This window comes from Podarcis bocagei, assembly GCF_964188305.1.
Source record: "Podarcis bocagei genome assembly, chromosome: 9".
NCBI classification, from domain to species: Eukaryota; Metazoa; Chordata; class Lepidosauria; order Squamata; family Lacertidae; genus Podarcis; species Podarcis bocagei.
The window spans coordinates 44641638-44659335 of NC_138134.1; the positions used below are offsets into that span (position 1 = coordinate 44641638).

Genomic DNA, 17698 nt, shown 5'->3' on the forward strand with positions numbered 1-17698 from the left:
AATTTGCTTGTTCAAATGGGAATGGTGTGCAGAAATCGTAAGATTCCGTGTGATAACTGATTTCACTGCTAGCACAGAAAGCAAAGCGTGGGCCGATAAATACTGTGAATATTAGCCAATGCACTCTTCTCCAATGATTTCACCAATGCCCCCTGTTAGAATTTATGGATTGTGTTTTGTATGGAATTAGTATTTCATTAAAGAGGCATCACCTTTCATATCATATGCTCCATCTGGCCTAAAGAAATCAATTTGAACATATCCAATCTTGCCCATTGGTCCTCTTCCACAGATTCATTTTTTAAAGACAAATGCACATATAACTCCAGAAATAAAACACTTTTTAAATAGCCCTAGGTATAGCTGCCTGAGGCAAGCAAGAATCTTTCAGGACATGGAAGCTTCACAACACTCATAACAATGTGAATGTTTCTAACTGACAGGCAATTACAGTGGGGAAAAATGAGACAAAAGCAGAATTTTACTTGCTAGCATTTATTAGTTTAAGACAGTGGCACGTACTTGTGGTAATTTAAATAAATCTTTCCTTTTGCTTTTAGAAAGAACAATTGACATTTTGTAGGTAAAGCATTATTAAATGGGGAAGCATTTTGGATTAACAACACTGTTTAAGATACTGTCAACGTAACTGGTGCTGATAAGATGACAATGCTCAATGTTATTTTGCAATAATAAGATAGAACAATTCTATACTATACTATAGCAGTTTAAACAGTTTCAAAATAACCATTGCATCAGTATTTATGGGTGAAATACAACATTAGTTATCAGACCTATCCTGGGAGCAATACAGGGATGTTGTCCTATATGTTGTGGCCACATGATTTATTCTTCAACACCCTCTTCCTTCTGATTATAGAACCCTGGTTTTTATTTTTACTTTCTTTAGGATATTATTTAATGCACACATTATTATTACATTTGCATTAAAAGCTATCTTTTACTTAAATGGATTAAGAAAATGAAGTAAACAGGTGAGTTCTCTAAAGAGGAGTGTAAACTATATTTGAGAAATATTTTAGAAATACACATTTATGAACATTTTTTCATTAAAAATCACTGAAGAGTCTTCGTATTAAATAAATGGTTTCTAGAAAGTGTGTAAACCAAAAGTAAAGACACAAAACAGAGTAAAAAGAACTTCCCTTTTTCAAGTGTTGTAGAAAAACTAAACAAGAAAAACCCTGTCACTTCTGGTTATAAGCAAAATAATAATAATCCTATATAAACTTGGACACAATCCTCTCACACATTTGGCCCACAATGCAAGTGGATTGTGTTCCTTGCATTTTAATGATTAAGGTGCAATCAATAGATTTTCCTAAACATAAATGCTAGTGTTTTATACTTCACTATGCTAATGTACAACAGAATAGCACCTAGTATTTGGCAATTACAATTACAGTAATTGTACTAATATGCCTGCCTTCAATAACATTACAGTAAAGGTTAAAACTTAGTAAGACATTTAATAAGTAGCACACAGTAGATATAAGCAAATTGGATTTGGAATATTAAGTAAATTGTTCTTTAAGTGTTAGCCTATAATACTGATACTCCATTCTCTTAGAATAATATGTAACGGTATCTTGAATTTCATTGCTTTCCCTTTTTATGTAACCAAAAGTTATATGCAAGCTAACACGAAATGTGAAATGTAGGACACATGTAAATAAAAGGTTACGATATGGTACTGAACAAGAGAGTTAAGATCAACTCCTACACAAGGTTCACTTATACTAAGGTTTGTAATGCTTACTTCCGAAACAGCCAATGCAGTAGCCTCCAGATGTTTTGGACTACAAGTACCATCATCCCTGTTCACTGGCCAAGCTGACTAGGACTGAGGGCAGTTGTAGTCCACAACATCTAGAGGGCACCATGTTGTCTCCTGCTGTCCTAGTTGATTAACATTGATTGATTTGTAAAATATTTGTTTTTAATACTTAAGAAACACCAGGTGGCAGCCACTGCTAACAGGATTCTAACAACACGTTACTGTTAGCAGCTTGAGCTTTCCAAGTGGAGGGAAGAGCAAGAGTACAAAGATTAAACATAATTAAAATCAATCCCCATTATCTGTCATTCACACAAATTATGCCATTTTCTACAGAACTGTTTTATCCCTTCCTCAATATTTGTAGCTTTAATATTTTATTAGTCAATAAAAGCTCAAATTTCTTTCTTTAATGGGTGATGGTCCTAATTAGCAACAATAGATATACAAGGCTGGAGCTATATTTGTGCAAGGAGATGAAGATAGGCACCAGGATTTCTCCACTTGTCAATTACTCAGTACTGAAAGGCTGAATCGGGCACTTGTGCCAGTAGTGCACGTTACACAATGAACACAGGAAAGCCCACCTATCCCTTACCCTTTAGCTTGAGCTGCCCAGAGGTGGAGGGCAGTTATTATAGCAGAAATGTCTACACAAAATCATCAAGCAAGAAATCTTGTAAGTTCAGCTCTAAACACTTTCTAGATAGACACTCTGTGCTGCAAATAGATTTGAAGAGACCTCTTAACTGTTACTAAAAACAAGCTGCTAATATTACTTATGGAAAACAGCCACTTCCATTCATATTTTATGTCTTTATTTTTGATACTATGGGATGATATAGACTGCCCCTTCCATGTGTTCATAGCTAAGGCACACAAGTAGTTTTTTGTTTTTTTACAAATTGTAGATTCTGAAGTTCAGTTGCTCCTACTTTATGCTATTTCAAAAGCAAAACATAGTGAGCCAACCACACAGAATAGCATATGATTTCCCCTATATTATTTGCAGTCTACATTTGAATTCACTGTTTGTTTTTAGTAAGAGAAACCATGCGTTCCTAAGACTTTTACCTTGGCCATTTGCTTCATAGTATTCCATTGGGGTATTAAAAGTACCCCAATCAAGTCTCACCTTTTGGCATTTTGTATGTTGTGTAGGTTATAACCACTGCTAATAATGAAAGTCAAACAATACACCTTAAGTTATATCATAATGTTATGAATATAAATGATACATTTTTAGAATTGCGTTAGAGCCTTTTAAAAAGTGTTACAATATTTAGGGAGAATCTGAACTACAAGATCTGGCGTTCCTTTTGATGGTTTCGCCTCCAGAGCAATACCACAATTGAGTGGATACTTTCTGATCTCCTGTGGTTACATCAGAAATAAACAATCCACTACAGCTTCAGTTTTCAATGCAATTTCCAATGTTCCATGAGATTCACATGACTTCATTTTATTGTGCAAAAGATAACCCTGGATATTTTTCCAATGTCATTTCTGTCTCACATATAAAGAAGAATACAAAACTATGAGGGCCATCAAACATAACTTTACACAGAAAGTAAACTCCGTAGCTCTACACTTGCTTTCATAATTAACTAACCTCGAGTTTAGATAAAGTAATGAGATGAAGGCAAGAGGTGACTTAACACCTGTGCTCAAGTCGAGTCTTCATTCCATTGCATGATTAAGACATGTGATAGAAGGACAATTCACAAATCAATTTACCAAATTATCTAAAAGTAATTCACTTAAAATTATCAAGTCATACTACTCTTTGGGTTTCTATAGAACCGTGATCTGCTCAAATTGAATGCTAAAGGCATCAGTGATTTGACCTAACCTACACATTTCTATTTTAGTGGAGAAAAGATCTCAGAACTAAGCTACTTCAATGGGACCAGAGTCAAGCTTCACAAATCTAATGTCCACAAATCTTCAGTAATTTAGATGATACAGTTAACAAAGTGCAGAGATAAGAGTGGCACACATCCAGATGTGAGAACATACAATAAAGTGCCCAGCAGATTCAATGTAATTTCTACTAAACTGGAACATTACCAACACCATACTCTCAAAGCACTGGCAAACAGACCAAAGTGATGACTACAAAAATACTGTGAGCTAGCACCAACATGGCATGGCGGGTTTTACTGCAGGTTCTAGGTGAATTGTGTTATCGGGTAGCTGACTAAGCATGAGTGGCTTGTGACTCTTGAGCTTATGAGCCAGGGTCATAAATATGGCTTCCACATGATCATTGTCATTAGGGTTTTTAGCAGACGTTTCAAACAGTGGCATGCTATGAGTGTCAGCAAATTTCTGAGCCATGTCTGTAGGGACCTGAATTGCACTTCTCAGATCGCATTTATTTCCAACCAAAATCCGGGGTATATCATTGGTGAGCAAGTGTTGTTTGCATTCCTCGATCCACAGTGGCAAACTATGGAAACTGGCAATATTTGTCATATCATATACAAAAACGACTGCGTGTACATTCCTGTAATAGTGCTGTACCATGCTCTTCCTGAATCGCTCCTGCCCTGCTGTATCCCAGAGCTGAATCTAGATGTACCAAGAAGGGGAAAGAAGGGAGAGAAACAAGAAAAAAAAATGATTTCACTCAGGCTGGTGGAAAGGCATAATTTCAACTTTAACTCAACAGTACTTTTATATTGCTATGATTTCTGTTCATAAGGGTCTTTGAGGTCAGTGGTTTTATATCTCAGCAACAGCAACAAAACATAAATGAAAACTTTTGCTGTGAAGCTTCCTGCAAACACTTTTTTATGCATCAGCTTTTCAAAAACAGTTATACTAAATATTAGTAATTGTGCATCTTTCACTGTAGATGGAGGTATTGCAGGAATTAGGAGCTTGCCAAGAAATTCACATTGTGACATGAGTATTAAGTTTAATTAGGATCTATGTGGGTTTAAAAATCAGCATGCTTACATTTCAATTAAAAAGCAGAGGTGTCATTGCTTAACATAACAGTACATGTATAAGGATGACACAACTTTCCATTTAAGCACTAGCTGGTACCCAAAGGTAACCAGGAATTCCATGCAACTGGGTGCATGGAAGCTCTACTTCTCTGCACCCAGCATAGAAACCACATGTTGCTAGAGGCGGGATGAAGAATTCTGCAAGGCCCTAGCAAACTAGCATTATGTGTTTGCAAACTTCTGTGAGCTTATTTAAACACTGGGATAAAGAGATGCAATAGGCCACAGGTTTGACTAAATATGAGCACATCTTCAAAACTGTGTGATGTTAATACATGTTCAGCACTCAGCACATGAACAACAGTTAGACCAAGGGGTTCAGAGGTGCAACTAACAGCATGTTTACAGGTGCAACTATAACATCAAGCCTCGGTCTCAGCGAAGAAGCTCGGGGGGGGGGGCTTCCTCAAGTTACAGCACTCAGATTGTTACAAACACAAATCTTGATTCAGGGGAAGCAACTGAGATACAAGTATAACAAATGACCTCCATTATTTTTGGCCGTGTGTCAGCTCCAGGCAGCATGGATGAGCAACAGGACTGGAGCTGCCCACTTCTTTCCTGCCAGGTGGCCTGGTGTAAGATGACCCTCGTGGAAGGGACCACGAGGGTCATCTAGTCCAACCGGCGGCAATCTTTCGCCACCTGCACCTATAACAGTATTGCAGCAGAGGAAATCTCAGCAGACGTCGCTTGCCGAGGCAAAGCACCTGCCTTTTCTGCACACACCTGTTAAAGGAGCAGCAGCAGCCCCGGACTCCCTGCCACTTTGCATCTACTACGCGCCAGCTGCAAGGCAGCCGGCAGAACAGCCCTTGAGCCTGGCAGGGGAAAAGCAGCCCGAGGAGTTGACCTCGGCTTTCCGCACCTTGATGCGCTCCCCGTCGATGTCGACGGCGCGTTCTCGGAAATCCACCCCGATGGTGGCCTCGGTGCGCTCCGGGAAGCGGCCCGCGCAAAAGCGGAAAGTGAGGCACGTTTTCCCCACGTTCGAGTCCCCGATGACGATGATCTTGAAGATGCGGGAGCGCGCGGGGGGCAACGTCCCCGGCGCCGCGTAGCTGCTCGACAGGCTCAGCTCCAGCGATGACTCCACCTCGGCCGCCGCCATCGCCGCCGGGCCCGCGAAGGCGCCTTCCGCTGCGTCGAGTCACTCGCGGATTAGTCGCTCAGGCCCAACCTGGCGGAGGGATTCGCGTCGCGGCGGAGAGGCGAAAAAGGCCCGCGCGCCCCCGTCGCTCGCGCTCATTTCCTCCCTCCCTGACAAGCCGCTTCGCTTCCGCACCTGAGGAAGCCGCTGCCGCTTCACGCGTGTTAAGCCACGTAGGAGGAACAGCTCCGCCCCTTTCGCGGGATAGGTCGGGCCTGATAGGCGAAGAAGGCGAAGCCGTGGAAGGGGGCGTTTCCGCTCGCCTCTGCGGGGGGAAACAGGGACGACGTGAACACGAAAGCTCGCGAGAAGTGGGATGTTATCGACGAGTCTTTAAATGGCGGGTTGCGGGCGGCAGCGGCCATCTGGCTGTCATTGTTCGCCAGTGCTAAGCTCGTGCTAGTCTCCTCCCTCAGTACAAGAGCGTCTCGCACCCCTGGCTGTCTCTCTCGTCCCCCGATATACAAGCGGGAGTCACCCGGCGAGACTGATGGGCAGAAAGTTCCCAGAAAAGCCAATTCCCCCCCACAGACCAAGCTTTAAAACTTGCAGCGCCTCTGGCAGTAGCTGTGGGGAAAGCCGTGAACATCAGCTTCCGGCTGGGCACTGGACCAACAGGGCTCTTCCTAGCCAAGATCTGTTGCTCCCACAATTGCTGGAAAAGGGTGAAAAAGTAGACCGCGCTCTTGCGCCTTTAAACAGCTGGGTAGATAGAAGAGTGAATTTCGGTGCTGGTGGGCAGCTGCCAAAAAGGAAACTCCAGGTCAACCTGCTGAAACGCCCTCCTACAGAGTTAGCAAAGATGCAGGAACAGCGTCTTATTTTTTACCCGCAGTTCCAGCTCATGGCAGAGATCAGCTATCCTGAGCAATACATGAGCCTTTGAGCAGTAGCTTCTATTTACATATTGTTCTCTACTTTCCTGCTGGAGCCAGTGCTTTTCAGCAGAAACCCTCCTCCAAATTTCTCATATTCCTTTTTCTAAAAACCCAGCAACTTTGTCCATCGTCACTTGTTTTGCATAATTGATTTTGCTTCTCAGGGGGTGCAAAGTGCAATGGAGCACCACCCCTTGCTCGGTTCCTCTGCCTGCTTAAGTGGACAATATATTTTTAAAAACCTAACACTACCCTATACTTGCTTACAACGGAGCAAGTACCACCAAAATCAGTGAAATGTGTTTCCAAATAGACCAGCATGATTATTATGCCTCTGGGCTGCCTTGGTTTTGCCTTCCTATAGGTTACACTGATCATTTTTTAATGACCCACTACAAAAAGTGTGCATGTGTGCTGCTTAAATAGTAATGGCCAGATTACTGTGTTTTTATGTGTATATGATGCCCACTATATACCTACCTCCCAAATTTATGTCACTGCAAGATCACACAGTTGTAACTATAATGAAACATACTATCCTTGCTAAAAACAAAAGCCACAAATGAGTGATCCATGTTGTAGGATCTCAGCACTTAAGAGAGTTTTGACCATCACTGGAAGAGGAAAAAGAAAGGTGTAAATTATTAACCCAAGCCCATCTCCTCTTAGCAAAGCACTCTAGAAATAATGTGGCATCCTGAAAGACAATAGGGCTAATTCTAGAGAAGTTTCCATGGAACATCATGACTACAGCAAGTATTTCCTGAAGGGTTGCTGGATAATAAAGTGGCTAAGTTAAGGGGAAGAAAAACAAGCACGTAGGATACTAAGGTTTCCAGATAGATAACACTGAATATTTGCATACTAGGTGTGATAGTCAGCTCTTGGTTTGAATGTAATGTAGCAGAGTGTCTCAGTAGCAGACAGCAAAATTATTTTCTTGGAAATATAAAATATTGTAGTACAGTTAACACAAAGTTATGACAAACTTCTTTTGTTCAGAGATGTATATATGCCAAAAGGGGAAGGCTCTAGATGAATGACAAGTCAATACTTTCCTTTAACATTTTTTCTTATCACAGAAAGAGTAATGATCTCTCTAAAGAGATGTACAGCAGTGAAAACCATGAAGTGTCAACTGTCAAGTTTCTCATACTGCAAATTATTTTTACCATTTTCTACACTGTGCCTTAGATTTCTTATCCCAAACTTCATAGCTTATAAAAGTTTTCATTTAAATTTGTAGTCTTCATAAAGATGTTGTATTTTGCAGAGATGTTTACTATTAACTCCAGGAACGGAACCATTACTGCCAAGTTGCAAATTACTGTTCACAACAGCAGCCATTGTGGGTTAGCTTTATTGGAGAAGAGGGGCAGGAAGGGGAAATAGTGTCTCCAAGCACTGCTGCATTATGCATTGTGGGATTTCACCAACAAAAAGCTATTAAAAGTAATTCATGTTACACTGGTCTTGCACTACATCTCTTCCGACAGCAGTTTGCAAATTCTATAGCCACACAGCTCTTTTTCAAAACATTTTATTGCATTATATTTGGTACCTTATGTTTGACAAAGGAAATTACATCTGTAACTGCAGGAATAAGAAGCTTGTCTGTTATTGAAAAAAAATCTCGGGCCCGTTAAAAGTTACAAAGTCATGGGCTTGCCTGAAACAACTGAGCAAGAAATATATTCTTAGAAATGTAGGGCTTCAAGTATTACAAACCTGTGACACTGTGGAAAAGTTCCAGAGGTATCTAAACTGCAGCACTTTTTTCTGCATAACATGAACAAGGCCTGCTGAGGTTTTAAACAATTAGTCTCTCAATCAGTCACAAATTGGAAGTCAGGAGTTCCACTCTTTGAATTTTCAAGCCATAGTTATGTTCATTTATATTTTCACTGTACGTGAAAAATACATGCTGTCTTTTTAATGAGTTGGTGCCACATCACAGTGCATAATTTCATTTGGTTCTTGCATTACAGTTTTAACATGTACAGCCAAATGATGCTGTCATCATGCTCATCTCCTGAACAGCAGTGTTGATTTCTTTTCAATTTTTAATAAAAACAAAGTATGTTCTAACTGGTTCCTTCATTTAAAAACTGTGGTGCAAGAACACCAAACTGATCACGTGCAGTGAATTTCGGAGACACAACAAGCTAATTGAACACCTTATGTTTCGTTATTTTGCTTCATATTTTAAATCCCAGTCTCTACAACAGCATTATATATGTATTGCAGGTTTGTCTGCAAATAGTGATTCACATTGCATACTTCCAAAGGGTAGAATCATCTCTGTATCAAAATCAGTCAGATGTTAAAGCCCCAACAACTCTTTGTGCTCAGTGAAAAGGATCCAGTGCTAAAACAGCATTTTTGCTGTCTGAGATAGTCATCTCAACAAGACAAATTTAAAGTAATATTTCTGCCACACACCTGCTCCAATGGGTGTTAAGCCTTCAGATTCCATATAAATTAGTTTAAAATGGGGTATGTAGATAAAGGATACTTTTCAATTTTAGCAGTGCTTAGTTTTTCTTTTAACTGAGCCACCTATATCCAGTAATACGTTACTTTATATTATATACTCGTCAGCAGGATAAAAAAAGTAAAACTTTGAAGGCAACCATTTTTACTCCTTCCATTCTGTGTAGGTTAGAACAATTCAGCAGGTGCGTGACAAAAATATTATACACCAGATACGGTCCAAAATCATTCCACTCCTTTAAAAAAGTTCATATTTCATTGGCCAGTTCTTCAGTTTCTGCAGATATATCTCCATTAATTGTGATCTTCATATCCTCTTCATATCCAGGGGGCATAAAAGCCAAAGCATAAGGGAAAAGCTTATGACAATTTGCTCTGTACATTTCAGCTGCTTCTTTACAGTCTCCAAGGCTACCATCATTCAATGCTTCCAATACCTCGATACAAGTCTAAAATGTGAAAACACAGTGTTAATCCTTTTAAAAGATCCTGTGTATCAATTCACACTGCTAGTTCTGTTTTCATTATTTTAAAATATTATTTTCTTGCTTGAATGTTTAATATTTACATGTTTCTTACCTTACATTAGAATACTATGAAAAGGATGCTTTTTCTGCTCCCTAGAGATTTATTAAATATTACAAGTTCCACTAACTGCGGAGCAATTTTAACCAAGGGTTTGTTGTATCATTTGGAAAAGGTACACCTGCTGCTAAGATAACAAATCATTCTGTATATCAGACATATTTACCTGAAGATTTCTGTTTGTGAGGGATTCATCAAGGCAAGTTGCCAGCTCCACAGCTCTTTTCTGGCTAGTAGAATCCAAATAATACACCATTTTGGCAGCTAGGAGAGAGGGGAAGTCATTCCGTTAATCATAAAACTGAAACAAAAAGGCTGTGATCTCTTAAAGTTACTTTCAGATGTGGCCAATCTGTTTTTTGCAAGTGGGCATTTCCATTTTGTAAACTAGATGTGCCCTTTGGGTAGAATAAGCCCTGAGTATGTGGGTAATTGCAGCAAGGCCAATGAGTTTAGGATCAAGATAGGAATCTTATATCCTGGTCTGGCGTATGGAATGGGAAATGAGGGGCTTACTAACTCTCCCTCTCACTTTGCTCTATAAACCCTCTGACTTGTATCTGAAGTGTTCTATGAATGGAATGGCTTTCAACTGAGCAGGAGCTCCTGCTGACTGAAGTGGCAGAAGTTCTGGAGGATCCTGAAGGTGAAGGGTTTTAACTCAATGGCAGAGCAACTGATTACATGGACCAATAGTATATGACAGTTTCCTACGTCCTAACTTAGCACACGGGACTCCATGGGCTGGGGTGCCCTTCTGCCAACTGGATTTGTCCGTTTAGAGAAATTCAGGATCCAAGCCTCTATTTGTAAATATGGAAATGTGCATGCAGCATTGTGAGATCACAACCTAGAAAGGTTACATTTTAACTGTAATTTCTTACTTGACAGTAAGAGATAACCTAATCTATCAAATAAACAAAAGCAAAGTTGCTAATTTTGCCTTGTTGTTGTTGTTTGGAAAATTTATAAATGGGACTAACTGCAATAACATCAAACACAGATTGCTACCCAGGGCTTAATGTCAAGTAATAGAAAAGGTTCAGGCAGCCTTTTTTAAAAATGGTAAACTGTTACCATTACACAGTCTAAGAATCCAACATGCACAATACTTTCAAAGCCTCCTTTACATATGTTATGAAAGAATCATCAGCCTGCTACTGGGTAAGACTATATAACTTATCTTAGTAAAACTAGTATCATAATACCAATATCCCATTACTTTGATAACTGCCTACTACAAAACACTCCTCTCATTAACTAGTTATGCTTAACTGCTAAAGGTAGGATTTTAATAGCATTACTTTAAGGTCTAGCTCGTCTTTGTGCTACTTTTGCTGAGCCTGTGACAGCAACTGTGATGTCACCTCCTTTATGCCACCTCCTTTGCTCAGCTACCTCATTACGAAGAATTGGTTCAAAAAATCTGAAACACTAGAATTATAATATTATGAGTCTGTATATCTATTATGCAATGGAACAGTCAAGACATCCCAGCTCTAAGATGGAAATGAGCAGCAGTGTAATACTGGGTTTCCAATGACTAAACTTGATTAAAAAGAAAAAAATTGCACAGGGATGTTTATTTTTAATATGAGAGATCATTCAAACATATGATCCCTCACATAAAACTGAACATGTACCTTGTCTCTAGTATCCTGACTCTTGAAAGAAATACATTCTAATGTTTTTGGATTGATGAAAGCCGTCTTGCCATAAACTGGCATGAATGCAATTGGTATGGTAGACAAGATCTCATGTGTAAGACCAAGAGTGGTACATTACTTGGCAGCAAAATTAAAAACTGTCAAGATAAACTTGGAATATGCAGCAAATTACATACCAGATAATCTGTGTGGTAGTGAATCATAGTTCTGTTTAAGGAAAGTTTCATTGAAGTTCTTTGGATTAGTTGCACCAAAAAGCCGATTCATTTCTTGATTCAACACTGTTCTGACTGTTTCTGGTAGATCTTTGCTTTCAGAAACTGTAATGTTAGAAAACACAGTTAACTGCTGCAGAATACGTTACGCTTTAATACACTTATTAAAGATTGTAGTTGCTTCTTCTATTAAAGCCCCAAGATGGCCTGTCAGAGTTAAATGAATAGTAGTTTTGAATTTATAGCAGAATAAAAAAGGTAAAGGGACCCCTGACCATTAGGTACAGTCGTGGCCGACTCTGGGGTTGCGGCGCTCATCTCGCTAAATTCAATATGCTTGCTTTATTTTTTTTTTAAAAAATTAAAAATTGGTTTACGAACTTAATCCGTTCCGGAAGTCCGTTCTTAAACCAAAGGTTCTTAAACCAAGGCATGTTTTCCCATAGCAGCGGGGGATTCAATTTACAAATGGAACACACTCAACAGGAAACAAAACATGTTCTGCTTCCAAGGCAAAGTTCACAAACCAAAACACCTACTTCTGAGTTTGCAGCGTTCTTAATCCAAGTTGTTCATAAACTAAGCTGTTCTTAAACCAAGGTACCACTGTACTTTATACTGAGTGACAGAAATGGTCTGTCTAGTTCAGTGCTGTTTATTCTGACAAGTTTTGGTTCTCCAGGGTGAAATTTGATAATCACTTGGAAGTAGATAAGCCCTGCTTTACAATGAGAAACCAAACAGAGTTGCGGGCAGAGCTTTCCTGCATTTTGTCTATCTCCAAGAACATGCCCCCCCCCAATCCCAGCCATTCTTTATTGCTCATGTATTTCGTCAACATATTGATTCTAAAAAAACAACAACACCCTAGTATTGTGCAATTTCCTCCCTTTTCTGAAGAGGACCATAATGATAAAAGGTAGCATACTAAACCAAGCATTTTAAGCTTGCAAATATTATGCAGTAACTGAAAGATAAACTGAGGGAGGAGAGAGAGAAACTGGACAGATCCATGCACTCCTTTTAAAGAAATATCAAAACAAATCAGAAAATACAGTGAATTTTGCTGTTTGTATTTGAGTAAACTGCTCATAGTCCTTGTCAGGTGTAAGGTATGACTGACTATAATAGCGTCTGGAATTATGATTGGTAGGTTCATACCACTGCTGAAGAGGTGAATCATACACTCATGGAGCCATGGATGACTAGGGTCAATAGCAAATGCTCTCTTCACAGACTGCAGCATAAGGAGGAATTTTTCTGCAGGAGACAAAATAAATTGGCACCACATTACAAGATGTTCTAATGTACTAGGGAATTAGACTCAGCAAATAAATACAACAGAAAGCTACATTAGATGTTATGATCAAGATAATTACATTTGAAATTATAATGATTAGAATAAATGATATGAAGGTCATTATGTTTATGTTCTACATTTTCAGCAGAGGGATATACCTGCAACCTATATACCAATATAACAAGTTTTATTCAACTTAAATGCAGTGAGTTCTGGGAAATACGAAACAAAATAAGATGGCTTGGACCTAAAGAGCAAGTGCAAATGGAAAACATTTCTGCTAGTGAGCTGAAGCTTTTCTAGCACAGCACTCCTGCCTTCTAAAGGTTTCTCCTAGAAGTTGGGGGGGGGGCATTTTAAGAAGTCTGATAATGCAGATAGCGCTGTTGCACTTAGATCCTGCTTGGAGGCTTCCCAAAGGCATTTGTTTAGCGACTGTGAGAAGCTGCTGGACTGGAAAGCTATGTAGGGGGGGAAATGTTCTATTATTATTATTATTATTATTATTATTATTATTATTATTATTATTTATACCCCACCCATCTGGCTGGGTGTCCCCATGTGTACAGGGCCTTTGATCTAGACTTAGCTTCATGAAATATTTTAATTATGCTATGGTATGTTTAGGAAATTATTTATTTATTGTTTGTTTATATGGCTAATACTGGAAAGTTATTGGTTTTATAAAGATTACTATTTTTTCCTCATAAACCTGACATACTACAAGAGGCAGCAATGCCTTTTAGCTTGCATACCAAATGCCAAGCAGTGAGAGAGTTAGATTTTTTAAAAATGTAATCTAAATACCGGACGTCAACATTTCTTCCAGACTGTCAGTTCTGACAATCAAAATTTGTTGATATAGACCACCTTAGGGCCAACGGAGTCCTCAAGCTCTTGGCAATCACAAACAATGCATAAAACAATTCTGCAAGAGAAAAAAATTGTAATCTTCTGAAACATGGTTTCCTTTTGTGCAGGGTTCTCAACTTATTTACAAGAGGATTATTGGTTTATAAAAAGAACTCCTAAGAAAATAATGGCAACTCATTACAATTGATACTCAAGTGGGGAAGGTGTCTGAACACTCCATCTCAAGGCCCAGTCTGGTATGGAAGAAAACAGGAAGACTCCTGCTCCTTCTAACATCTGCATGAGTCTTGCACTTCATTCTACCTTCCACTTACCTTTCCTGAAGTAAATTTCAAAGGCAAAAAGATGGGTTTCTATTTTGTTCTTCACCAAGTTCTTCAATGGAGTTAAAAACTTAATAGCTTCCTCCAAAGGAGCTTCAACCTAAACATAATTTTTTTTGGGTGACAAAACAGGAAAAAGTTGCATGAGGACTTTTCAGAAGAACAACTGTCAGACAGAAACACTGCTTTTCCTGACAAACACCAATGAAGAAACTAGAACTCTTTCATTCTTAGTGCCCAATGTCAGTAGAGGCAAGGAGCAGATTTATTCCTGGCAACAAATACAGTCCATATCCCTTATAAGTGGCTGGTATTCATTTCTACAGGCAAAAGTAAAGAATTGCATACAAATCTTGTGGTTTTAAGCAAAATCTGGCCTCCTGGTACTAGATATCCCTGTCACTAAGGTCTGGGCTACACAGGTGGAGCAAATGTGCATTATCTCTATACTGGGTTCCTTGCAATATATAAGGCCTTCATTCATACATCCCAGATAAAACAGGTGTATTTGTCCTTATATGGACCCAATTCAAATGCTGATAAAGCACAACATTTGGCCCTCAAACTCATCTTCACAGAGGCATGCCCACTTACATGATGCTATATATGAGGCAGGTAAAGTCAAAGCTGAGCCAAAAAGGAGTTTACAGACAACACCAATCAGCTGACAGCTGCTGCCTGCAATACCCTTTGAAAGGAGCTTTGAAGTCCTCTTGCTTGGAGCGCACCATGCACAGCCCAACATCAGTTCCCTTTGGGAACTCCCTAACACAGTTGAAGGGGCTGAATAAAGTGATTTGGGTTTTGTCAAAGCGAGTCTCACCTGCCCCAAGAAGCGGTTCATATTCAAAGCACTTGAAGAAGCACAAATGATTCAGTTGTTTCTGGTTTCATTCTTCAGTGCAACAGAACAACAACTGTGAAAATGCCCTGACAGAAGCTGCTACTTGTGATTGAGTCAGCATGCAAGAGTCACTTTTAGAGTGATATGCTTTTGTGTGGGAGTCTCTTTAAATAGTTCTGTGTAAATGGTTGCTCAAACACAATTTACATTCCCAAGTTTCAATACCTTTGCTAGTTTTTCAGGAATAAGCTCTTCCTTTGGTCCTCCAATTTCTTCATCGTCGTCATCTTTCTTCTTTTTCTGGTTTCGTTGCTGCTTCTCTTTTTCAGCGTTCTTTTTCTCCTCCTCCAACTGAGCCTTTTTCTGAGCCCTCCTCTGCTTATTACGTAGCTTCTTTAGCTCCTTATCTGACATATTTGCTATACAGAAAAAATACTTTGTTGATTATGAATAGAACGATTCCTTAAAAATAACAAACCCTAGATTCTTGCAGCTCTGGTTATTAATACCATTTCCTAAACAAGTCTTCTCAAATTCCAAATCATGGCCCAAACCTGGATGACTTCCGTTAGAAAAGGCATAGTGGCTTATCTATAATGCAGCCTCACCCAGAACTACTTGGATTGCCACAATATACATTTTGTAACTTATCCCAGAAGATCAAGAACATAAGCAGAACCCTTAATTTGTACATTTTCAGAATATGAAGTCCATGTGAATGTATAGTTAGGATGTTTTAAAAAAGTTATTGGATGGCCAATATATAGCACTGCAACTCCTTAAACTGTAAACTATATATTTAAATTTTTGACCTGGTTTATTTTATTTTAAAAAATACAAAAAGCAAGCAAGCAAAGCACAGCACAGCATTCACCTTTTACAGCATCACAACTCCCCCCACCAATTTTGTGTCTCATGGCAATGGAAATGACACAAAAGGACAATATGGCTCAGTATATACAAAAAGCATAGTTTAGAATAAACTATGGTTCAACTTGCAAAAGCCTTTTACTCCTCATTTGCTCCTGGCTATGCTGCTCTGTGAAGGAAACAAGCTGGGAAACAAGACTGCTTTGTGATGTGCAAACTTGGTCTCATGGTTTGTTTCTCTCCAGCAAACCATGAGCAAAGGCCAATCTTTGTTCCTCCAAACAAACCACAAGCATTATGACCGGCCAGATTCTGGCTTGTTTCCTTTCCCACATGGCACAGTGAGGAGCAGGGAAGGAGCAAGGAGCTTGAGTGTGTTAAACCATAGTTTATTTTAAAGTGTGGTTTAACATTGCGTGACAAATGAGCCATAAAATACTAGAAGCAACTTCTACCTGTGTCAGCCTCATGCTCTTTGTTCTCATCTGTCAGAGGGTTATCATGAAGCTTCAAGTATATTTCTATGGCAATTCTTGCTGCCTTAAAATAAAATGGGTGCTGTCGAAGTACATCTTCTAGCTTCAACAAGTCCACGTATGATCGAAGCGTGATTTTCCTCATACAGTATGTGTGGAAGTCAAATTGGTCATCTGTGATTTCTACAAAATGCTAACAAAATATCATGTTATTTAGTAAGCATGAGAAGTACAACGAGAAAAGTTCCAAAACTAAACTTCAGAACCATAAACAGAAGCACTGATAACACAATCAAGCAGAACCCAAAATTTAGCATAAAGAGGCCATAATTCAGTGATAAATCATGCACAACAACCAGACAGAAAGTCATGATTCAGTCCCTGGTATCTCTAGTTCAAAAGGCTCTCTCGTAGCAAGCCAGGACTGAACCTTTGCAACTCTGAAGGCCAAATTAGATATGGCATTATGCAAGCACTGCATACAGCAGTCTTACATTGGAACGTATTTCAAAAACTAGTGTCAAATCAGAGGCAATTCCGAATAACAGTTTGGCAAATGAGGAACATTCTCTATAGGCTCACATGCTCTCCTCTTCTTTTCTGTAGTTTTCCATGCTATCTAAATGATGTCTTTGATTCCAAACAAGGTTTGAAGTGGATCTGCAAACTGTGGAAACCGTACTTTGCAAATTCAAATGTCATGGTAAGCTAGGGTTAGCGAAACCAAAAACACGGGGAAGGAAACCTGAATGTGACAGGGGAATAGGGAAATGGAACGTATGGTCCCACAGATTCTTCTCCATCATCAAACTATGTTTTGGTGATATGTCTGAATTGAACGCATTATAAATTATGGCCTTAAGCAGTATAATGAGAGATAAAGCACAGCCCATGTTTAGATACTCTTGAGGTTCAGAACAATACACTTAAGAGATTCGTCAGACTTGATTCCCGAGAACGGACCACTAAGAAATATTAAATTGGTCATCAGGTACATACTCTCTCAATTTCATGGCATTTTTTAAGTGCTTCTCCAAATTTATTCATTGCTTTATAAGCTTGGGCACATTCTGTCTGGAACCACATGCACTGCATTTCATTCAAGTTTTCCACTGCTGAAGTCCCTTCCTAGAATGGAAAAATTAGAAAAAATAAATAAATACAAGGCAAGCTGCTACAAATATTCAGCTTATAAATATACAGTTAACT

The 17698-nt window shown here is 39.1% G+C and overlaps 2 protein-coding genes across 2 annotated transcripts in view; both read right to left on the reverse strand.

Moving 5' to 3' along the window:
- Positions 1-479: 479 nt before the first annotated feature.
- Positions 480-7786, reverse strand: RAB33B (RAB33B, member RAS oncogene family). Its single transcript, XM_081209221.1, has 2 exons — positions 5684-7786; positions 480-4372 (listed from the first exon to the last, which is right to left on the reverse strand). The coding sequence occupies exons 1-2, from the start codon at positions 5924-5926 to the stop codon at positions 3932-3934; spliced, it is 684 nt and encodes a 227-aa protein (XP_081065347.1). The 5' UTR covers positions 5927-7786; the 3' UTR covers positions 480-3931.
- Positions 7787-8367: 581 nt separating this feature from the next.
- Positions 8368-17698, reverse strand: part of NAA15 (N-alpha-acetyltransferase 15, NatA auxiliary subunit) — a 33167-nt gene continuing 23836 nt past the window's right edge. The window contains exons 13-20 of the mRNA XM_081209213.1: positions 17489-17617; positions 16469-16682; positions 15369-15562; positions 14291-14399; positions 12965-13063; positions 11765-11908; positions 10088-10185; positions 8368-9785 (exon numbers count right to left, since the gene is read on the reverse strand). Coding sequence (XP_081065339.1) covers positions 9585-9785; positions 10088-10185; positions 11765-11908; positions 12965-13063; positions 14291-14399; positions 15369-15562; positions 16469-16682; positions 17489-17617 — 1188 coding nt within the window. The 3' untranslated portion in view covers positions 8368-9584. The remainder of the gene's footprint in view (positions 9786-10087; positions 10186-11764; positions 11909-12964; positions 13064-14290; positions 14400-15368; positions 15563-16468; positions 16683-17488; positions 17618-17698) is intronic.